This window comes from Cervus canadensis, chromosome 22, assembly GCF_019320065.1.
Source record: "Cervus canadensis isolate Bull #8, Minnesota chromosome 22, ASM1932006v1, whole genome shotgun sequence".
In the NCBI taxonomy this organism is placed as follows: domain Eukaryota; kingdom Metazoa; phylum Chordata; class Mammalia; order Artiodactyla; family Cervidae; genus Cervus; species Cervus canadensis.
Genome location: NC_057407.1, coordinates 1098590 through 1122602, shown reverse-complemented (window position 1 = coordinate 1122602; position 24013 = coordinate 1098590). Strand labels below are relative to the sequence as shown.

At 47.0% G+C, this 24013-nt stretch overlaps 2 protein-coding genes and 1 non-coding gene across 3 annotated transcripts in view; all 3 read right to left on the bottom strand.

Moving 5' to 3' along the window:
• The window catches only part of KBTBD12 (kelch repeat and BTB domain containing 12), a 55629-nt gene that overhangs the window by 26240 nt on the left and 5376 nt on the right, over positions 1 to 24013 (bottom strand). The window contains exons 2-4 of the mRNA XM_043442745.1: positions 18518 to 19699; positions 13427 to 13697; positions 10286 to 10436 (exon numbers count right to left, since the gene is read on the bottom strand). Of these exons, the coding sequence (XP_043298680.1) occupies positions 10286 to 10436; positions 13427 to 13697; positions 18518 to 19587 (1492 nt within the window). The 5' untranslated portion in view covers positions 19588 to 19699. The remainder of the gene's footprint in view (positions 1 to 10285; positions 10437 to 13426; positions 13698 to 18517; positions 19700 to 24013) is intronic.
• On the bottom strand, positions 5930 to 9155 carry LOC122424589 (DNA-directed RNA polymerase I subunit RPA2-like). The gene is made up of 2 exons (XM_043442562.1): positions 9057 to 9155; positions 5930 to 8140 (listed from the first exon to the last, which is right to left on the bottom strand). Exons 1-2 carry the CDS (start codon positions 9153 to 9155, stop codon positions 6479 to 6481), a joined length of 1761 nt encoding a protein of 586 aa, XP_043298497.1. The 3' UTR covers positions 5930 to 6478.
• On the bottom strand, positions 8197 to 8303 carry LOC122425252. Its single transcript, XR_006264788.1, has one exon. It is a non-coding gene; the product is annotated as a U6 spliceosomal RNA (small nuclear RNA).

Genomic DNA, 24013 nt, shown 5'->3' with positions numbered 1-24013 from the left:
GGGGAGGGCGGAGGAGAGCGCATGTCCGTGACGGGAGGACGGGAGAGTGCGTGTCCGTGATGGGAGGGCGGGAGGAGAGCGCGTGTCCGTGAGGGGAGGACGCAGGAGAGCGCGTGTCCGTGAGGGGAGGACGTGAAGAGAGTGCGTGTCCATGACGGGAGGACGGGAGAGCACGTGTCCGCGAGGGGAGGACGGGAGGAGAGCACGTGTCCGTGAGGGGAGGGCGGAGGAGAGCGCATGTCCGTGAGGGGAGGACGTGAAGAGCAGTGCGTGTCCATGCGGGAGGACGGGGAGCACGTGTCCGCAGAGGGGAAGACGGGGAGGAGAGCTGCGTGTCCGTGAGGGGAGGGCGGGAGAGCGGCGTGTCCGGAGGGGAGGACGCAGGAGAGCGCGTGGTCGCGTGGAGGGAAGACAGTGAACAGAGTGCGTGTCCATGACGGGAGGACGGGAGAGACGTGTCCGCGCGAGGGGAGGACGGAAGGAGAGCACGTTGTCCGTATAGGGGGAAGGGGGCGGGAGGGAGAGGCGCCATAAATGTTCCGTATGTGGGGAGGGACCGGGAGAGGTTTTTTGCACGGTGTCCATAGACGGGAGGACGGGAAGAGCAGCGTGTCCGCGAGGGGGAGGACGGGAGGAGAAGCAAACCAGGTGTCCGTGAGGGGAGGGCGGAGGAGAAGCGCATGTCCGTGAGGGGAAGGACGGGAGAGGCTGGCGTGTGTCCGGTGATGGGAGGGCGGGAGGAGAAGGCGTGTCCGTGAGGGGAGGACGGTGAAGAGGTAGCGTGGTCCGCGAGGGGAGGACGTGAATGAGAGTGCGTGTCCCATACGGGAGGAACGGGAGAGCACGTGGTCGCGAGGGGGAGGACGGGAAGGAGCGGGTGTCCATTGAGGGGAGGACGCAGGGAAAGAGCGCGTGTCCGTGAGGGGAGGACGGGAGAGTGCGTGTCCGCGAGGGGAGTACGGGAGGAGAGCACGTGTCCGCGAGGGGAGGACGGGAGGAGAGCGCGTGTCCGCGAGGGGAGGACGGGAGGAGAGCGCGTGTCCGCGAGGGGAGGACGGGAGGAGAGCGCGTGTCCGCGAGGGGAGGACGTGAAGAGAGCATGTATCTGTGAGGGGAGGACGGAGGAGAGCGCGTGTCCGTGACAGGAGGACGTGAAGAGAGTGAGTGTCCGTGACGGGAGGACGGGAGAGCGCGTGTCTGTGAGGGGAGGACGGGAGGAGAATGCGTGTCCGTGTCCGTGAAGGGAGGGCGGGAAGAGAGTAGAAAGAGGGGGTCCTTTGACTCCGAAGGCCTGGGAACAGGTGACCCCAGCACAAGGATGCCCCCTCCGTGGGCCGCGAGCCCAGCATGGAGACCTGCCGGGGCAGGAGCTGGAATACCTCACGCTTCTGAAGGTAGGAAAGAATTTGGGGCCATGTTAGGACACTACAGTGTAAGGGCACCCCCTGCCACTTTTTTTAAAACACAGTTTTCAATTGGTGGCTCAGAGAGTAAAGAACCCGCCTGCAATGCAGGAGACCTGGGTTCGATCCCTGGGTGGGGAAGATCCCCTGGAGAAGGAAATAGCAACCGGCTCCAGGATTCTTGCCTGGAGAATCCCATGGACAGAGGAGCCTGGTGGGCTACAGTCCAAGGGGCCACAAAGAGTCGGGCACGACTGGGCGACTAATGCACTGACACACACACGTATTTTGCTGTTGTGTTGTTTTGTTTGTTTTTGGTTGCGCTGTGAGGCACATGGATGTTAGTTCCCTGACCAGGGACCAGACCCACGCCCCCTGCATGGGAAGTGAGAAGCCTTAACCACTGGACCGCCGAGGGAGCCCTCCCCCCCACCCCCCACTTATTTCAAGTGATAATAATCACCATCTCTGCTGTATATTGGGCACCTGAACACACAGTAGTGTTCATCTCCCTTAAGTGCCTCGTTTTATGAATGAAAAACAGACTCGGAGAAGTGAACCAACTTGCTGGAAATCATAAAGTGGGGTCACTCACTCGTGTCTGACTCTTTGTGACCCCATGGACTGCAGCCCGCCAGGCTCCTCCGTCCATGGGGTTCTCCAGGCAAGAATACTGGAGTGGGTAGCCATTCTCTTCTCCAGGGGATCTTCCCAACCCAGGGATCGAACCCGGGTCTCCCGCATTATAGGCAGACACTTTACCGTCTGAGCCACCAGGGAAATCATAGGGTGTTCATAATTTACAGGATAGGAGGAACTTTGTTTCAGCAAAGAAGACACTTGGGGAGTCTTTGTACGGATGGGATTAACTCAGAAGACTTACACAAACATAATGAGGTGAAGATGAGGGCCGTGGATCTGAGAGCCCAGATTGCCCCTTGTGACTGCCTCTCTCCCTGCGGCAGTTAGCTTTGAGGTTTTCCAGTCCCCGTGACTCCAGCTCTGTAACAGTCGCCCTCACGTGACAGAGGCCAGACTGCGCGCCCAGAACACGGGTGCAAACCCCGAACAGAGGCAGCAGCGGGCCCGTGACGGGCATTGGAGCTTTACTCTGCAAAACCTGGAGTCTGTACTAAAGACACGTGGCCTACTGGCCCCAGTGAACGTATCAGTACAGTCTGTGCATCTGCACAACGGCTGACGTGGGCAACCTGCAGGTGAGTCGTTTGCATGCCTTGTATGTGGGGCGTCACAGCAGTGGGAAGTGAAGAAACCGTAACAGCAGCGAAGGGAAAGGAAGGACCAGCGAGATGCCCAGCCAGCAGAAGCCGTCCTTTGTAACCGGGGGACAGCGCGCACACGCAGGGAGCGCGATTTTGCTGCTCATAATGGCCGAGTCACTTTTAAAAGTTATTTTAGCTTTGAAATGGGACAGATTTGGGTCCGAATTCCGGATTTAATCACACTGTTTGGGTGATAAAAGTAAACGAAGACCTTCCCTTCTAGGCTACTGTGACAACTGAGACCGTACGTGGAAATAGCACCTGGCATCTAGTAATTCTTCAGTGATTATTACTTTCTCTCAAAGTAATTTCTCATGACATAGAGAAGAATGTGATAACTTAAAAACATTTTTTTTTCTAGTTAGAAATGTTGCCAAAATTTCACACTTAAAGGTGCTGGCATTGGGACTTCCCTGGTGATCCAGTGGACACACGTGCACCTGTGAATGATTCGTGTTGATGGATGGCAAAAACCACCACAATATTGTAAAGTAATTATCCTCAAATTAAAATTAATTAATTTTTAAAAAGAAAGGAACAAAGATTTCTCAGAGAATCTTACCAAATTTTGCATAAATATCATCTGAAAAATGAAATGGAAAACTTACATAAATACTATGGAAACACATGAAAGAAAATAATTTTGAAAACTCTGAAAAACAAACAAAAAGAATGCACCATGCATTGCAGGGGAATGCAGGTTCCATCCCTGGTGGTGGAACTAAGATCCCACCTGTCGTGGGACATCCAAGCCCATGCGTTGTAATGCTGAGCCCGTGAGCCACAATTAGAGTCCACGCGCCTCAAGGAAAGATCCCAAATGACACAACTAAGGCCCGACACAGCCAAACAAGTAAAATGGTAAAGATGCTGGCATCAGTTATCTGGAAAATGTAGCTGTACAGACTCTCTCAATTTCCAACGCCAGGAAAAGTTTCTGCACTACTGTGAACTCAGACTGCAAAGCTGAATTGTCTACTCACTTAAAGGTAGTTTTATCCTGTAAATAAGATGATAAACCTTTTGCAGACAAAGACCTTGTCCATGTGATCATCTAAGTGGTGCTGGACAAGTAACAATAATACAAAGATTCAAAATGCAAACACCCATAAAGGTGAATCAGTAGGAGACTTTAAACATAGACTCTGGGAAACGTTCAATTTTCTTGGATGCACCCAAGAGTTAAGGTACAGAAAACGTTGTCCTCTTTTTTTGTACTATACCCTGGTGGCTCAGTGGTAAAGAATTTGCCTGCCAACACAAGAGACCTGGGTTCGATCCTTGGGTCAGGAAGATCCCCTGGAGAAGGAAATGACAACCCACTCCAATATTCTTGCTGGGTTAATACCATGGACAGAGGAACCTGGTGGGCTATAGTCCATGGAACTGCAGAGTCAGACACGACTTGGCGACTGAACAGCAAACAATTCTTTTTGTAAATGGACTCTAATCTGAAAAACGAGTCTCAGAAAAAATACACTGAAATGGAAGATTGCTGATTTAGATCTAATGTTAGATGTTCATCTAATTTAAATGAACATTTTCAAAGAGTTTCAGAAAGTAAACAGAACTGGACAAACACCCATTAGGGATCTTAAACTGAGGTTCTCCAGATGACCTCCAGAAGCATCTGGTCCATGGACAATCCTTGAACTAAGGAGCATGTGTTCAGTTGCTAAGTCATGTCTGACTCTTAGTGACCCCATGGACTGCAGCACATCAGGCTTCCCTGTCCTTCACTATCTCCTGGAGCTTGCTCAAACTCATGTCCATTGAGTCAGAGATGCCATCCAAGCATCTCATCCTCTGTCGTCCCTCTCTCTTCCCACCCTCAATCTTTCCCAGCACCAGGGTCTTTTCCAATGAATCGGCTGTTTGCCTCAGGTGGCCAAAGAATTGGAGCTTCAGCATCCATCCTTCCACTGAATATTCAAGGTTGATTTCTTTTAGGATTGACTGTTTTGATCTCCTTGTTGTCCTAGGAACTCTCAAGAGTCTTCTTCAGCAACACAGCTCAAAAGCATCAAATCCTTTGGTGCTCAGCCTTCTTTATGGTCCAACTCTCACGTCCATACGTGATTACTGGAAAAACCATAGCTTTGACTAGATGGACCTTTGTTGGCAAGGTGATATCTCTGCTTTGTTATACACTGTCTAGGTTTGTCATAGCATTTTTCCAAGGAGCAAACGTCTTTTAATTTCATGGCTGCAGTCACTGTCCACAGTGATTTTGGACAAGAAAATAAAATCTGTCACTGTTTCTGTTTTTTCCCTCATCTATTTGCTATGAAGTGATGGGACTGGATGCTATGATCTTAAGTTTTTTAAATGTTGAGTTTTAAGCCAGCTTTTTCACTCTCTTCTTTCACCTTCATCAAACGGCTCTTTAGTTCCTCTTCTCTTTCTGCTGTTAGAGTGGTATCATCTGCATATCTCAGATTGTTGATGTTTCTCCCAGCAATCTTGATTCCAGCTTGTGATTCATCTGGCCTGGCATTTCACATGATGTACTCTGCATAGAAATTAAATAAGCAGGGTGACAATATACAGAAGATGTACTCCTTTCCCAATTTTGAACAAGTCTGTTGTTCCATGTCTGGTTCTAAATGTTGCTTTTTTTCTAACTGTTGCATACAGGTTTCTCAGGAGGCAGGTAAAGTGGTCTGGTATTTCCATCTCTTTAAGAATTTTCCACAGTTTGTTGTGATCCACATGGTCAAAGGCTTTAGCATAGTCAATGAAGCATAAATAGATGTTCTTCTGGAATTCCCTTGCTTTTTCTATGATCTAATGGATGTTGGCAATTTGATCTCTGGTTCCTCTGCCTTTTCTAAATCCTGCTTGTACATCTGCAAGTTCTTGGTTCATGTACTGTTGAAGCCTGGGTGAAGGATGTTAAGGATTACCTTGCTAGCATGTGAAATGAGCACAATTGTGCAGTAGTTTGAATATTCTTTGGCATTGCCTTTCTTTGGGATTGGAATGAAAACTGACCTTTTCAAGTCCTGTGGCCACTGCTGAGTTTTCCAAATTTGCTGGCATATTGCATCACCTTTTAGGATTTGAAATAGCTCAACTGGAATTCTATCACCTCCACTAGCTTTGTTTGTAGTCATGCTTCCTAGGCCCACTTGACTTCACATTCCAGGATGTCTGGCTCTAGGTGAGTGATCACACCATTGTGATTATCTGGGTCGTGACGATCTTTTTTGTACAGTTCTTCTGTGTATTCTTTTTATTTATTTATTTATTTATTTATTTTGAAACTTGGAGGTGATGTTTATTACCATGACTGTTGTGATCATTCACAGGTGTGTGCTTATGTTCAAACCCACTTAATTATATACATTAAATGTGCACTTTTTGTGTAAACATATACTTCAATAAAGCTGTTAAAAATTTCTACCTTCTATTTTTTAATGTAAGAAAATATAAAATTACATAGATGCTTACACTGTGTTTATATTGAACTGCTCTGCTCTACATGGACAGATAGATGTTTGACAGTCACTGCCTGCTGAAAGCAGGATGCAGAGAACCTGGGGTTAAACACTTTCCCCTGAATATCCTTTTATTTGTCAGCATATGATTTTTAAAGAATAAACATACTGAAAGTCACCTTCAGTAGTTATACTAGAGCAATTGAGAAAGTCTGCCTTCTGAGTGGCCAGGTCTTGATTGAGAGCTCTGACAACCATGAAAAACTCCAGAGTAATAACTATTAATAGCCTCACCAGAACGACATCTTGTTTTAATCCGATAGCAGTCTTGACCCAAAAGACCTGCGTCAGGTTAAACGATGTCCAGCTTCACTTTGATGTTCATAGCTGCCAGTTCAGCTACTAAATACCGAAAGACGTAAGGCACGGAGACGGTGTCGATGGTGTCACTGCGGTTACACAGGGCACAGTTGTACTTCCTGTTGCGCAGGGCGGACCACGATGGGGGCGGCTTCTCCAACAGCGGGGAGAGCAGACTGCCACACTTCACACATACGTGGGCCACTGACCGATCCGAGCAGTTGAAGAGGCGGTCATGGAGGAGAAAAGATGTACCATGAGCTAAAAGGGCGTCCCGCTCCATCTCCCCAAAGCGGATTCCACCCTGGACGTTTCTCCCCACTATAGGCTGGTTAGTGACTTTGTCTCGGGCTCCTGTGGTCCTCACTTGGAATTTGTCGGAGACCATGTGGCGTAAACGCTGGTAATATACCACGCCTATGAAGATGTCTGCTTCTAGCTCCAGCCCACTAATGCCGCTGTACAACCTCTTGGTGCCATAGTAGTTGTAGCCAGCGGCCTTCAGCATCTCGCCAAAGTACTCCAGGGCTGAGTTCTCCTCTGAGAAGGTGAAGGGGGTCGCGTCGTGGCAGAGCCCATGCAGAGCTGTGGACTTGCCAGCCATGCTCTCGATCAGCATGCCTATGGTCATGCGGGATGGAAAACCATGGGGGTTGAACAGAATGTCAGGGACCATCCTGCTCTCGGTGAATGGCATGTCCTCCACTGGCCACAGCCTACTCAAGATGCCCTTCTGCCTGTGACGACTGGCGAACTTATCCCCAATTGTTGGGTTCCGGGGGACTCGCATCGTGATGCACACACACTTGAACTTGCCATTTCCGGTATCATTGCTGCACACTTTGATGTTATCCACAACACAGTTTTCTTTACTCTTATAGCACGTCACAAAGCCTTCGCCGGTGTTGAGGTTTAGGTAGCTGTAATATGGATCTCCATACTTCAGCTGTGCCCCAATAAAGGGCAATCCATCATCGTCCAACTTCTGCAGAACCCGTGGGTCTCCAGGTTTGACTCCAAAGACCAGACTATCATCTCCTTGTTTAATTTTTTCAGACAGATCTATGAATTCAGACTTGTAGACACTCCCATGGGCAAAGCCTCGTTCCCAAGAGGCCTTATTCAGAATCATGGCATCTTCCATATCGTAGCCAGTGTAAGAGATAACAGCAACAATGGCATTTGTTCCAATTGGATAGTTATCCATGTCATAATAATCATACATGTACGGTCTTACTAAAGGGCTCTGTGGAGTCTGAAGACGATACAGTTTATTATCTGATCGATCTTGAAAAGTAAGAAGTGGAAAGCCCATGGTCTGCTTACCCATCTGGCACTGGTACATGTTTCTCGGGCTCTGGTTGTGATCTGAGAAAGGGATGAAGTTGGCGATCACACTCAGCAGGCTGTGAGGGAAGAGCTCCTGGTGCGTGGTGACTCCGGCCAGAACCTCATCCTCGAAGATGGCAACATTCATGAAGAGCTGTTCCATAGTTCCAATCAGTTCTTCTTTGCCTAGTTCCAAGTTCTGCACTGGCCGCACCAGTTGACAAGGAGTGGTAAAAAGATACAATCCTGGGTATAGACTTGGTTTTCCTGTCATGGGGATCAGGGCCACCTCCATCCAGGGAGGGATTCTTTTTTCTCTCAACACCTGTTTTCAGTAAAAAGAGAGTTCAATGAAGAGTAAGTGACGTCTATCCCCCTGCCAAAAATATGGAACGCTTCACGAATTTGCGTGTCATCCTTGCGCAGGGGCCATGCTAATCTTCTCTGTATCGTTCCAATTTTAGTGTATGTGCTGCCGAAGCGAGCACTCTTCTGTGTATTCTTGCCACCACTTCTTTATATCTTCTGCTTCTGTTAGGTCCATACCATTTCTGTCCTTTATCGAGCCTATCTTTGCATGAAATGTTCCCTTGGTATCTCTAATTTTCTTGAAGAGATCGCTAGTCTTTCCCTTTCTACTATTTTCCTCTATTTCTTTGCATTGTTCACTTAAGAAGGCTTTCTTATCTCTCCTAGCTATTCTTTGGAACTCTGCATTCAGTTGGGTATATCTTTTTCTTCCTCCTTTGCCTTTTGCTTCCCTTCTTTTCTCAGCTGTTTCTAAAAACTCCTCAGATAACCATTTTGCCTTCTTGCATTTCTTTTTCTTTGGGATGGTTTTGGTCTCCGCCTCCTGTACAATGTTAGGAACCTCTGTCCATAGTTCTTCAGGCACTCTATCAGATCTAATCCCTTGAATCTATTCATCACTTTCACTGTATAATCATAAGGGATTTTATTTAGGTCCTACTTGAATTGCCTAGTGGTTTTTCCTACTTTCTTCAGTTTAAGTCTGAATTTTGCAATAAGGAGCTCATGATCTGAGCCACAGTCAGCTCCACGTCTTGTTTTTGCTGACTGTATATAATTTCTCCATCTTTAGCTGCAAAGAATATAATCAATTTGGTTTCTGTATTGACCATCTGGTCCTTTCCATACAATTTACAAAAATGACACTGTTGGTTTTACTTCACATTTAGTCTAGTTGTGTTTTCACACTGGGGAGGGGCTGGGAATCTCACTGTGCTTCCACCAACAATCACTTTTATCCCACTTTCCACTGCCTCCAGCTTTAATATAATTAGTAGATCGGCCCTTTGCGCCTTGAGTTCCATATACATCAATCCCAGGAGATTGATCCTAGTTTAGATGTTATCACTACTGGAGATGGCACTGCAGATAGTTACAACCAAAGCAACAAATGTATACCCAGAGGAAAAACTCAATTATAATCTCAAGTGAGTCTCCTAACTGAGGCAGTCATAAATCATGTGGCATAATGTTCTTGTTCTTAAAATCACACAACTATTAATGTTGCAATGCATTAATTATTTTGTTTCATGCTGTGCACACAGCCAAGAGATAATGGCTTCCATTTAGCTTTAAAAAAAAAAAAGCTACTCAAAGACGTGGTTTGCTTTCAGCCCATATTTCTTTTTCTTTTTTTTTTTTTTGCCATTTCTCTGTTACCCATTATTTTTGCCAGTTGGCCAGCATTGCAGAAGGGGTTGAAATAAAGAATCGGAATCATTTTACCAGTGCACTCAGCCTATCTCAGCCCTTGTCTTCCCATGCCCACGGGAGGGGGACGGCAGGCTGGCGGAGGGTGAATTAGGAGGAGGGAAGCAGCTTAGGCGAGGACTGGGATGGACACGGAGGCACCAAGGATGCCCTGGAGTCTTTGGACCCGCCTCAGTCGGAAAGAACCAGCCTCTCACCAACCCCTACTGGCCAGTGTAAGACCACACACACTCATTCCAAAGGTAAGGGGCAAGTGCATTCAGATAAAACATCATCTGATAACACCTTAGTAGAATTCTGGTGAGTGAGGCAAAGTGAAGAGGACTGGCATAACCGGTGGCATTTTTTTTTTTTTTTACCCTCTAAAGAGCACATGAGTCTCTTTAATTAGTGCAGAGAACCAGTTGGTTGTAAAAGCCTATGTTTTGATCCATGTAAGGTGGCCAAAGGCTCATTGCCTTTTCACAGCATTTTACCTGGTGGGTATATTAGGATGTATCCCTACTGTTCTTGGATTCCAGATGACTTAAAAATTCGATAAAAGTAAACTTGCTTTCAACACATTAGTGGACTTTCATGTAATCTTATCTGACTGTGCTCTAGAAAATAAAAGAAAATCGGGGGCTAATGGTGTGTGTAGTTGAAGTGGGATGCGAGAAGGAAGAATATTTCATTTTCATGGAGGCAAACTGCTGAGAAAAATAAAAGGAGTCATTTAGCTTCTCCTTACCCAAAACATAAATCTCACTGTTGACCACGGCTGTGCTGAACCGGTACTTTGAATACTTCATGGGCGCCCGTTCCGTCCATTGGTCTTGGCTGGGGTCGTATCTCAACAGCTTGTTGCTCAATCGATCAGGTTCTTCGTCAGGAAGATCCATCTATATGAAATATGACAGCCAATATAATAACAGCCCATTTAGAGATCTTTGTGAGCACATGAGTGCAATTAATCAAAGCAGACAGCCAACAAGATAAATAGAGGTTAACTACAGTGACTTATATTCACAGACACTCCAAATCCCAAGGCTTGGGATTATAAGTACACTGTCAATAGAGGAGGGATTTATATTCTGTGCTAATGGGGGTAAGGTGTTGGTTTTAGCAAAGAATCTGTGATTTTAGCAGGAAGACAATACAGTGTTTTTTTTTAAATGAAGCATTGCAAAGCCTTAAAAAATGAAGCCAAGGTTTATTGAACAGTATTTAAAGTGTAGTTTTATTTTACCAAACTTTATAGTGGTTGATTAAATAATACTTGTGAGAAACTAACTTTAATAATTTATAAGGCATTTTTCTTTATAACATTTTTATAATCCAAATAGAGCAAAGCTACAAAAACAATTGAGTGTTTTAGTAATGAGAGTATTTTTATCCCATAGTATAGGAGTGGTTTGAATTTAATTTTTAAAGACACATGGATTAATAGAAGTTATTTGCAGTTATTTTTATGTATTTATTTTACATTTGTTATTCAGTTGCCGAGTCATGTCCAACTCTTTGAGATCCCATGGACTGTAGCCTGCCAAACTCCTCTGCCCATGGGATTTTCTAGGAAAGAATACTGCAGTGGGTTGCCATTTCCTCCTCCAGAGGATCTTCCTGGATCAGGGATCAAACCCATGTGTCCTGCATTGGCAGGTGGATTCTTTACCACTGAGCCACCAGGGAAGCCCCATTTATTATATATATGTAATAAATGTATATAAATATATATATAATAAATGTGTGTGTGTGTGTGTGTGTGTGTGTATATATATATATATGTGAAGTGAAGTCGCTCAGTCGTGTCCGATTCATAGCAACCCCATGGACTGCAGCCCACCAGGCTCCTCCGTCCATGGGATTTTCCAGGCAAGAGCACTGGAGTGGGTGCCACTGCCTTCTCCAGATATATATATATATAAAGTGAGTAGAGACATTAGAAGCTGAAGGCACACAGGTGGATGTGGCTCTCCCCACTCCTAAATTTCCAGCAAGAACATTAACAAACTTCAGGTAAAGTAATATTTTCTGTCTGCAATGTATTAGGAACTTCTAAGACGTCAAGCTAAAGATGACTAAGTGTCTGTTGCTTTTTGTTTTCGTGCAGGTGTTCAACACAGAAATAATTTCCTTGCTTATGATAAAGTCATGCAATTAGTTTTGGCTCAGGGTTATAATCACTATACTGCAATCACAGGCTATCTTGCAATTTAATGTATCGTATTCTGTACAGATTAGCAAAGGCTTTCATTATCTAGGAAAGAGTCACATGTTCAAAGACATTATAAATTAGGAAATACTGACTTTACTGTTTTACTTTTCCTTATAATTTAAGTATTTAATCTCTACTTTAGTGTTAAAAAAATGGAAGGAAAGCTTTTCTTTGGAGCACATTCATGCAAAATTAACTACGTAATGAATAGCTCTGAAAAAGCTTAATTACAAATAATCTCTCAGGCTTCAGCTACTAGCTGTGATTAAATCTAAGTTACTTTTCGATGCATAGCATGAACTTAAAACATGTATTAAATGTGAAGTTTAAAATTTTAAAAACAAGTATGATACATCCTAAAAGGCAAAATGGAACTCATGAAATGCTTACAAAAAGAGGTATCAGACAACTGATGTATCACGAAGCAAACCTGGAGAAAGGAGAACTCATACAGGCAAAAATAAAACTAGTATATGTTGTGTGAAGCTCCAGTCCTTTGGCCACCTGATGCAAAGAGCCGACTCATTGGAAAAGACCCTGATGCTGGGAAAGATTGAGGGCAGGAGGAGAAGAAGCTGGCAGAGGATGAGATAGTTGGATGACATCACCAACTCAACGGCCAAGAGTTTGAGCAAACTCTGGGAGACAGTGAAGGACAGGGAAGCCTGGCAAGCTGCAGTCCTTCGGGTTGCAAAGACTCAGACACGACTTAGTGACTGAACAACAAGGACAGTGTGGGGACAGACAATGAGCTAGTGAGATTTATCTTTTTACAAACACTGGATGGCCGGGCAGAAGGCAGCTGGGTGAGACTTCTGTGACAGCCCCAGGCGCTGGCAGGGCCGCCAAAGAGCAGAGAAGGGGCCACCGTGGTCCCGGCCCACGGGCTCCTCCATCCTGCAGCCCTGCCTCGCCGGACTTCAGTCTGGCCTCTGGTCTCTCCCTCTGCTGACGCCCAGCAGAGACAGAGGGGCTTAAAATCACAGTATCCTCTTGTGAAAACGGCTGTGACATCACACATACGTATTTCAATTTCCCACTTAGAGTGAGAAGTTTTATATAAAAAGACCTAAGAGTTACACGCCCCCGGTCACACAGCTGTAGCGCAGACAGAACTGGGGTGGGGGTCCGGCTTCCTGCCTTGAGCTGAGATGCTTCCCACACATAAGCCCTCAGCACAGGCCTCCTTCATCGTCTGCAAGGATGGGCGGGTTTTGAGGAACACAGCAGAAGTACTGAGTGAAGTCAGGTCTGGAATAATGCACTTTAACATTCATTCCCCTAAGCTGCTTTATCAGGCTTCCCAAGTGGCTCAGTGGTAAAGAGCCCGCCTGCTAATGCAGGAGACACGATTCGAACCCTGATCCAGGAAGACCCCCTGGAGGAGGAAATGGCAACCCACCCCAGTATTCTCGCCTGGGAAATCCCATGGACGGAGGAGCCTGGCGGGCTACGGTCCACGGGGTCAATAAGGGTCGGACACAACTTAGTGACTAAACAACAGCAAAGCTGCTTTCACACTATAAAATCTTGTCTGATATTCTATAACAAAAAAAGCATGTTACCAAAGACGTGGGCCACCCTCTTTTAGTATTCAACAACTGCAGCGTTTTTCAACAGAGCGGCCAGGCTCAGCGCAGCCATGCCAAGTAGGCACACAGGAGCTCTCCGAACCTGAGGGGTCCAGCCTCCAATCACGTAGAGCTTATCGTTCACTGTTACCACCGCATGACAGGCCAGCTGCAGAGGAAGCGGAGACACCCTTTTCCAGGCGTCCCGCTCCACAGAGTATTTGTCAACACAGTTTGTGATAAGATACTGGTTTTTAACTTTCATCTGTCCTCCTATCACATAGAGGTCGTTGCGGACAGCGCCCAGAGCGTACAGCTCTCGAAATTCTGCAGTGCATAACTTTTCCCAAAACTGGTTTCCTCTGTCGTGGTACCTGTGAATTAACAGAGAGAGAACCAGGATTAGATTTAACATGGAAACAACCTGCCAAAGAAACACAAGCTTCTTTTCCAACCCAAAGCAGCAGGATTTGGTTCTTCTAATTGGAGAGGAAAGAAACATCAATATAATATAGTGATACGTATTGTTGTTGTTTGATTGCTAAGTCATGCCTGAAAAACCCCAGGAAAAATATGGAAAATAAGAAAAAAAGCAGTTCTGTTAGGAAACAGATGAAAAAAATTATGTGTGTTCTTTACAGAGTACGGCTTCTAAGCATAGGTTACTTATTTTGCATCAAACATTTGACAGTTGAACATATTACAGGCATTTTCCCGGCTGTTCTAGACCAACTCTTACATTCTTCCCCAGGACGACGTTTTACTTCAGGTTGGACAGGGAAGTCAGAAGATTGTTCTTTTCAATCAGAAGATTGCTCTTTTCCTTCAAGTTTGTCTGGCTGGTCACAAACTGAACGCTGACATTTATCAAACCTCAGGACAGCCGTCTTCTCAGTGATTTTAGGCAGGAAACCAGAGTTCCTAACATCACAGACAATATTTTCACCACTGCTTTGAACTGTAGGGGATTTTAGAGAAGGGAGGATCGGGTGTCTACAGGCGGGGGCTCCTGAAATAGACGGTGAATGTGTCAGTAGGACGGAAAATGGGGTTTGGGGTCTGGGGGACCTCCCTGGTGGGCCAGTGGTTAAGATTTCACCTTCCAGTGCAGGGCATGGGGGTTCCATCCCTGGTGGTGGAGCTAAGACCCCACACGCCTTACTCCAAAACGCCAAAACATAGAACAGAAACATTATACCCCATTCAATAAAGACCTTAAAAATAGTCCACGTTAAAAAAAAAAAAAACAAACCTTCAAAAGCTGAGTTTTCTGAGACATGGTTTAAGAGGCCAAGAACAAAAATATATCCCATGAAGGTTGGGAAGTACATGTTTGCTGGGCGACTTGGTAATTGATTTAGCATTTTGAATTAAGAACGAGGAGGTGAAACGCCCAGATGAAGCTGTAGAGCTTACTGTTTCAGATGTGTCACAAAGAAGATGACAGTGGGGAAACCACGCGGCACTTTTTCAGAGGCTGAGTCCAAAGACGACACGTCCTCAGCGGCTTGTCTGCCAAAGCGTGCGAGATGAAAGAGATGGGAAGGTGTGTGTTTAAAAAAGAAACAACCTATGCAGTGCGAGTAATCTACTTTCTCTTTTAAGTCAAGAGGCAGGATATCTGCATGGAAGTCTGTGACCTACAGAGGACAGGCAGACAGGGCATCCTGCAAAGATAAACAGCGTGAGAAGCAGACGTCATACAGCAGAGATGCAAACAGAGACCGCTTGCTCCTGTCACAAGCCTCTGTGAGGCCTGCACCATTTCTGTCCTCTATTGTGCCTATCTTGGCGTGAAATGTTCCCTTGGTGAGATGAGACTACCAAACCACCTGACCTGCCTCCTGAGAAACCCGTATGCACGTCAGGAAGCAACAGTTAGAACTGGACATGGAACAACAGTTTGAACTGGACTGTTTCAAAATCAGGAAAGGAGTACATCAAGGCTGTATATTGTCACCCTGCTTATTTAACTTAAATGCAGAGTACATCATGCAAAGTGCCAGGCTGGAAGCACAAGCTGGAATCAAGATTGCAGGGAGAAATATCAATAACCTCAGATATGCAGATGACACCACCCTTATGGTAGAAAGTGAAGAGGAATTAAAGAGCCTCTTGATGAAAGTGAAACAAGAAGGGTGAAAAAGCTGGCTTAAAACTCAACATTCAAAAAACTAAGATCATGGCATCTGGTCCCATCATTTCGTGGCAAATAGATGGGGAAACAATGGAAACCATGACAGACTTTATTTTCTTGAGCTCCAAAATCACTGTGAATAGTGACTGCAGTCATGAAATTAAAAGACATTTGCTCTTTGAAAGAAAAACAATGACAAACCTAGGCAGTGTATTAAAAAGCAGAGACAGTTACTTTGCCTACAAAGGTCCATCTAGTCAAAGCTATGGTTTTTCCAGTATGGTTTTAAGATCGTGGCATCTGGTCCCATCACTTCATGACAAATAGATGGGGAAACAATGAAAACAGTGGCTGAATTTATTTTTGGGGGCTCCAAAGTCACTGCAGATGGTGACTGCAGCTATGAAATTAAAAGATGCTTGCTCCTTGGAAGAAAAGTTATAACCAACTTAGCATATTAAAAAGCACAGACATTACTTTGCCAAGAAAGGTCTGTCTAGTCAAAGCTATGGTTTTTCCAGTAGTCATGTATGGATGTGAGAGTTGGACTATAAAGAAAGCTGAGTGCTGAAGAATTGATGCTTTTGAACCTGTGGTATTGGAGAAGACTCTTGAGAGTCCCTTGGACTGCAAGGAGATCCAACCAGTCAATTCTAAAGAAAATCAACCCTGGATATTCACTGGAAGGACTGATGCTGAAGCTGAAACTCCAATACTTTGGCCACCTGATGCGAAGAACTGACTCATCTGAAAAGACCCTGATGCTGGGAAAGATTTAGGGCAAAGGAGAAGGGGACAACAGAGGATGAGACGGTTGGATGGCATCACCGACTCAATGGATGTGAGTTTAAGTAAACTCTGTGAGTTGGTGATGAACAGGGAGGCCTGGCATGCTGTGGTTCATGGGGTCACAAAGAGTTGGACACAACTGAGCAACTGAACTGAACTGAACCGATGGTTTTTCCAGTGGTGTGTGGATGTGAGAGTTGGACCATAAAGAAGGCTGAGCACCAAAGAATTGATGCTTCTGAACTGTGGTGTTGGAGAAGACTCTTGACAGTCCCTTGGACTGCAAGGAGATCAAACCAGTCAATTCTAAAGAAAATCAACCCTGGATATTCACTGGAAGGACTGATGCTGAAGCTGAAGCTCCAGTACTTTGGCCACCTGATGCGAAGAACTGACTCATTGGAAAAGACCCTGATGCTGGGAGAGATTTAGGGCAAAGGAGAAGGGGATGACAGAGGATGAGATGGTTGGATGGCATCACTGACTCAACGGACATGAGTTTGAGCAGGCTCTGGGACATAGTGAAGGACAGGGGAGCCTGGCATGCTGCCGTCCATGGGGTCACAAGGAGATACGATGTAGCAACTGAGCAACACTAACAGCAAATGCTTCTGATTATCTCTTTATTTGCCTTGCTGACAGTTTCATCACTGGGGGAAGTGAGGAGGGAAACTGAGACTTCAATTCTGCCCAGCGTGGGAGAGCCTGTGGTGACGCGAAACAGGGTGAGTTCAACATAGAGAAGAAAGGGGACGCAGGGTGCGTAGTTAGACGAATAGAAAGTGGGGTTTTGAAGACAGTTACGAGGTGAGACATTCAAGGATCAAAACACAGACTTTGAGAGGACTGGAGATTGTGAAGAATGAACTCTGATGGCAGGGTTGCATCTCTTTGAGGAAGAAAGCCGAGACCAAAAGAACCTGAGGCTCCAAGGGGAAGAGCAACAGGAAGCCAGCATCAGGGGCCCAGAGGACTCCCCCCAGGAGACCCAGGCCCCCTTTCCCCCAGGGACCTGGGGTCCGAATCCGCCCCCGCTCAGGGGCAGCTCTGTCACTGCAGGCAGAGACTAGAGGGGCAGTCACTGTCTAGGGTTTCCATGCCTGCCCCCACTGCTGGGCAGAAGCGACATGCCTTCAATGTGAGGAGGTGAGGGGCGCCCACTGGAGCCTGAAGTGGTCCAGCAATGCGAGGAGATGACAGCTAAAGAGAGACCTCTCCTCCTCTCTCTGTCCCCACTCTGCTGTTGAGAAGCACTTCCCAAGCGAAAAGTCTGAGAAAGTCCGGCTCGAGGGCCCCGAGAGGGGATGGTGTGTGAGGAGAGCTTGCGGACCTGCGTGCAGAGTTATTCACCCAGGTCCATTTCAGGGCTGAATTCCTGCTGTTTTCACGTACAAGACCTAGACAGATGCGACTGCTAAGCAGACACCCATGTCCTCCTACAGCTCTAGGTTGAAGCATTCTTTGGCTGCCAATGTTCTACACTATTAGAGATTTAGGTGGGTGTTAGTCACTCAGTTGTGTCTGACTCTGTGACCCCATGAACTGTAGCCCCTTAGGCTCCTCTGCCCATGGGATTCTCCAGGCAAGAATACTGGAGTGGGTTGCCATTTCCTTCTCCAAGAGGTTTAGGAAAGACCCACTCACTCAGGGCACAGAATGAAAACTGACAGGATACATAGTATATTTTGGTCAAGAAAAAAATTACTTACTTCTCTGAATTGTGAACTAGAAAGTGTCACCTCAAAGGGGTCACTGTTCTTCTTGTTAAAAGTTATATGCAACTCTTCAAAAGCAAAGCGATTATAGCATATGGATAAACAGTGAAAACTGAATGAAAATATACAGAGGAATTGTAAAATATACACATCTAACTCATGCAACTTCATCTATACCTTCTTAACAATGAAAGTGAAGTGAAAGTCACTCAGTCGTGTCCAACTCTTTGCGACCCCATGGACCATACCGTCCCTGGAATTCTCCAGGCCATAATACTGGAGTGGGGGGCCTTTCCCTTCTCCAGGGGATCTTCCCAACCTAGGGATCGAACCCAGGTCTCCTGCATCGCAGGCGGATTCTTAACAATGAAACAGAGAGGGAAAATAATGTGGATGCTTTCATTATGAATTTTACCTCTATGTAAAATACATGATCGTGGGGTAATTCAGAACACCTGTGATTTAAAACATGCTCTCTCAGCAGTAACTTCGGCTGCCAGTGTCAAAGCCAGATAATGGAAACAAACTTACAAGCACACCGCTAGATACAAACCTGTAGATTTCAACGTTCTTGCTCTTTTGTCTGGAGAGTTTAGAGGCGCTGGCTTCCCCAGCCAAGATGATAGCGTTGTCTTCCATGACGACACCAGCACACACGGTGCCCAAACCTTCCCCGTACTTGGGAGACGAGATGAAATAGGTCTTCCGCGATGCAGGGTCATAGCAAAAGCTGGCGTCCCCATAGTTCCTATGTCTTGACCTGATCCCTGAGGCATTGGTGCCAATGCACAGCAGGAGACTGGTGGTCTCCATGCCGTAACGAAGATTCAGGACGTGCGGCTGGGGCGTCTTGATGGCTTTGAACGCGTTCTGAATGAGGTCGATGCAGTTTGCATCGCACAGGAGCACTGTGTTCCTCCGCAGGGCTTGTCTCAGAAAGGAAGGGCTGACCAGTTGCAACCTAACCTGCTTCAAGAGCTCCACGAGATGCCCCGTGCGTTGGTCTGGGCGATGATTGACCCATCTCAGAACAAGGTCCAGAATGCTCTCCTCTCTGGACACGTTCAGGTCGTCCGACTGAATAAGCGTCAGGAGCTGGTGCACCTCCACGTCCAGGATCTCTTCGTGTAAGCTCACCTCAGCAAAGTGCTGATACAAATATTTCCTCGACTGATCAGCTAAGTCTTCAGCGCCAATCTGCTTTGCAAAATAATAGATGCCGACACAGTTCGAGGCATCCATGTGGGCCATCATGTACTTCTGACACACCTGGAAGACCTCCTCCATCTGCATGAAGTAGGCGGCCATGGCCACAGTCTGCACGTTGGCGTTACTGATCTCCAAAGCCGCGTGGTACATGTAATGTAGTATCACCGCCACGCTTTCCGCCGTGATGTCGTAGAGCACCACCTCTCTCTGGGTGCACTCGAGGAGCCCACAGGTAAACATGGCTTTGAAATAAGGACTAAAGGCAGCCAGGACCAGTCTGTGGCAAGGGAACTTCTCCCCTTCCGCAACGATTACAACATCGATCATCTCCGCTAAATCTTTCATGTTCTTGATTTTATTCAGTAAGTTCAAGCTGTGTTGGTATTTTTCTTTCCCCTCAGATTTGCACTCCATGGTGTCCTCTCCAACGCCTCTAAGTAAGTCTTCCTTAAACGTAGCTTGATTCTTGAGGGCCTGTTTTCATGTCTGATTACTCACCAAGCAACAGAGATGTCATGAAACATTCCTGAGGGGAAGAAAATAGGCAGGTTTCTTCTAAGAAAAAGATTCTCTGAAATTCAAACATGCAGCATTAGTTCTAAGAGGTAGTATAGCATTAGTGGCTCAGTCACGTCTGACTTTTTGCAACCCCACGGACTGTAGCCCACCAGGCTCCTCTGTCCATGGGATTCTCTAGGCAAAAATACTGGAGTGGGTTGCCATTTATAAGTAAACATTCATTCCAAGCAGAGACTTTTTATATTAAGACAACCACTGGGGGGCTTCTCTGATGGCCCAGCAGTGAAGAACCCACTTGCCAAGCAGGAGACGCGGGTTCAGTCCCTGGTTCAGGAAGATCCCCTGGAGAAGGAAATGGCAATCACTCCAGTATTCTTGCCTGGAGAATCCCGTAGACAGAGGAGCCTGGTTGGCTACAGTCCACAGGGTCGCAAAGAGCCAGACACAACTTAGTGACTAAACAACACCAAAAAAACAACAAAAGACAACTACTGTGGTATCTAAAATAATGGCATTGATAGTAAAAAAAAAACAAACTAATAAATTATTAACCACGAACAATATTTCTCTAACTTATGGCAGAGACTTTTCTAGGAGGGCTGGAAAGACCTCCCTGCCAAGGTGAATGAAGAGAGAATGGATGGCCCCCTTTGTAAAAAATGATTTTACTTGCTTGTCTGTGGCACGCTGGGTCTTAGTTGCCGGGCGGCCTTCTCCAGCTACTGGGTGGGGCTGCTCCCCAGCTGCGGGTGCAGGCTTCCCAGTCCAGGGGCCCCCTGCTCTTGGGTGTGTGGGCTTCAGGAACTGTGGCACTTGGGCTTTGTTGCCCCAAGGCGTGCGGAATCTTCCCAGACTGGGGATCGAACCTGTGTCCCCCACGTTGGCAGGCAGACTCTCAACCACCGGGCCAGCAGGGAGTTAAGATGGGCACCTTTTGTGTGTCCACTTCCTGTTACCAAACTCAGCTGACCTGCAAGTGGAGGACCGGGGTCATCAGGAGACAGTCTCTCTGCAGAGATGCAACCCCACCACCCCAGAGGTTACACGCTCCGTCCCCCAAAACGCACCCAGATGCGATCACAGCCAGCCTGCAAAATCACAAGGGGCCTAAGGCGTAGGCTGGCTGGAAAAACAGTCCACTAAAATTCTGCTCAGAGTTTGCTGTGGAGTAAATACTTCAAAACGGCGCTTGGGAAAGCAAAGTACAATCAAGTGTCCGTTGATGTGAGAACTCAGAGCCCTTGAATCTTACAACGAAATCGTCCTAAACTTACAGAACCCACAGGAGTCAGACCCTCTCTCTGACCCTCCCTTGGCTCTCCCCTATCTCCCAGGGTAGAGGCGGAGGCGGAATTACTTCTTGCCTGAAAAGGCACAAGTCTAATTAAAAATCTCTCTAAGCTTGTCTCAGCTTCACCTTCCCCAGGGGAACGGAAACAGGATGTTTCAAGGAAGCTAATTAGCCATTTTGCTCTAAAGAAGGACATTCCTAGAGTCGGAAGCCCTTGATGGGAAGAGTGGATCTCAAGTCTCTGTCATCCCGTCCAGGCGTAACATGGCTGAAGTTGTACACAGCAAAAATTAACATCGATGGCAGACAAGTCAGCAGAGGAGCTGAGAAAGAAAGGGAGGTGATGATTTCAACACTGTGAAAGCAGAATCTGTCAGCTGTAAGGTTATAAGCTTTCTAAATTTCTATAATCTGGTAAAGCATTAGAAATCTCATATGTCTCAATGAGACATGGCATGTTTTCGGTGTTGAATTAAAGTTCACTTCAGGAAACAAGGGTTAAGCATGAGAGGAATGTTTAATGATATAATAGCAACTCTAAGACCTAAAAAATGACTGTGCTCAGGGGTGTGGAATCACAGTGACTGGCCAGGCCCAGAATCCGTACACTCGGAATGAGACCGCAGCCCTCCTCGGCGGGTCTTCTGGCAGTGGCGGCTCAGTTGGCCTCCCCGACTCGGTGGTGAAGAGCCCCCCGCCAGGCAGGGACACAGGTTCCATCCCTGGGTCCCCGACGGCTCGGTGGTGAAGAGCCCCCCGCCAGGCAGGGACACAGGTTCCATCCCTGGGTCCCGACGGCTCGGTGGTGAAGAGCCTCCCGCCGATGCAGGGACATAGGTTCCATCCCTGGGTCGGGAAGACCCCCTGGAGGAGAAAATGGCAACCCGCTCCAGTCTTCTCGCCTGGGAAATCCCACGGACAGAGGAGCTGGCGGGTTACAGCCCATGGGGTCGCAAGGAGTCGGCTATGACTTAGCGATTAAACAGCAATAAGAACAGAACAACGGCTCAGGCATATTTCAGTAAGAAGGTAAACTTCCTATGTAAGAGTTTTCAGGCCAGAAGTGAACCTTTGCTTTTTTGCTTCGTTGTAGATTTTTACAAAGAGAATCCAATTACGGGTAGTTAGGCAGTCATTATCTGTCTGAGCTCTCCTGCAACACATTACAAGTGGTCCGAACCATATTATGCAGGCCTCTTCATACATAAACACATCAGTCAGATTTACATGACAGCTGTCGCCTCAACTTAAAAACTGTAAGACTGGTCTTACAAGGAAATAAATGTTTGAAGATTTCCATTCCATTTACTGATACATAAGACTCTTTCAAAAGGCACCTACCCCCACAGTGTAGAAAGCCAAGAGCAAGCTTCCCGGTGGGCTTTCAGGATCTAACACAATGCAGGCCGTTCAGCCTTGCTGGTTCCTAAAGCGCTTATCTCGATGATGCCTGAGGGAAATGAGGCACTGGGGACCCAAGCGTTATGACTGCAGCCTAGGATTTTGTATCTTTCAGGCAGGAACCAAGCCACCCTTGTTGAACCTTTTAGCTTAGGACTAGTTTCATAAAAACAGAAGTGGCATTCGTTTCAAATATTAAAAATGGAATCCTTGGTCCATGATGGATGGGTTTTCTGTCTTTAAACCTCTATCTTATTTATTTATGCATTTGGCTGTGCCGCTGCGGAATGTGGGCACTGCGGTCTTCAGGTGGCGTGTGGACCCTTAGTTGCGGTATGTGGGATCCAGTTCGTTGCCTGGGGGTAGAACTGGGGCCGCCTGCACTGGGACCGCTGAATCTTAGCACTGGACCACCAGGGAAGTCCCTGGGCCGGTTTTCTTGATAAACACGTCACAGGTGACGTCTTACGTGCAGCTCTGTACTCACAGAGTCAGCGTTCTCTCAGCCCCCAGCCTGCCTCCCTTGGGGCGGAGTGGGTGGGACTCCCCACCACGGCCCTCGCCCTGAGCCTGCTTCAGGGGCCGGCGGGACCCTGAGACTGGCCCAACTGCAGTGACGCTCAGCCTCTGGTGCAGTGCTCGGGGGGCGTCTGCATGCTGCCCAGATCAGGGGTCGGGGGGCATCCACGTGCTGCCCAGATCAGGGGTCGGGGGGCGTCCGCGTGCTGCCCAGATCAGGGGTCGGGGGGCGTCCGCGTGCTGCACAGATCAGGGGTCGGCCCTCTGCACCATGTGCCCACAGCCGGCAGGAGGACGGAGCCAGGACAGGAAAGGAGGCTGCGATTTCAGGGCGGCAACGCTTGAGACATGCCTCATATCTGTATGCTTCAGTTCAGAGGGAGATCCCACTCCCTCTGATGTCTGAGCAAGCTTGAGTTGGGGGGTGCTGTTGTGAGCACTCAGGAGGCCTCACTAGTATAAGTGGCATATGCGTGAACATGAGACGACATTGCATAAGGAATTGCAAATACATATTTTACAGTTTCACTCTTGCTATATCCTTACGTTCTCTGTTACTGCACTGTGGAGCAAAAGAACTGTAGAAATTTCCAGTGTTGCTCATTTCTCCTTGATAGAAGGTGGAAATCACTAAGTCAGCTCTTCTGAATTTACCTGTTCACATTCAGCGACCACATCTTCTAAGCAGAGGAACTGAGTCTTGAACCCAGACTCCAGAGCCTGCCCCCTTGGTCAGCCCTGTAACGCAAGCACCCGGCTAGAGCCAGAGAGGGAGTCTCAGCTTCGTGGGGTTTCTGTCTGAGTTCAGGGTGGCCACTGCAGTGCAGGGGTAGCTATAGACAGTATGTAACAGATGAGCATCGCTCTGTGCCAAAAAAAAATGTCTTACAGACACTGAAACTTGCATTTCGTGCATTTTCACATCATGAAATGTTATTCTTCCTTTGGTTTTAAAAAGCCATTTAAGATGATGAAATTCATTCTGAGCTTGTGGGCTATACAAAACAGACCACAGGACAACAAGCCTGCCCACGGTCAGAAGGAAACCCGCCGTCCAGACCCTGCCGGGCGCCCCACCTCCAAATCTCTGCTTCAATCCAGCTGGAGAGT

What these genes read in the sequence shown, in the direction of transcription:
- LOC122424589 (XM_043442562.1), bottom strand. Translation starts at nt 9,155, where the DNA reads ATGTATATGGAACTCAAGGCGCAAAGGGCCGATCTACTAATTATATTA. An exon ending in TGATTGTTGGTGGAAGCACA is followed by an intron (nt 8,141 to 9,056) that starts GTGAGATTCCCA and finishes TACTGAAAACAG; the next exon opens with GTGTTGAGAGAAAAAAGAAT.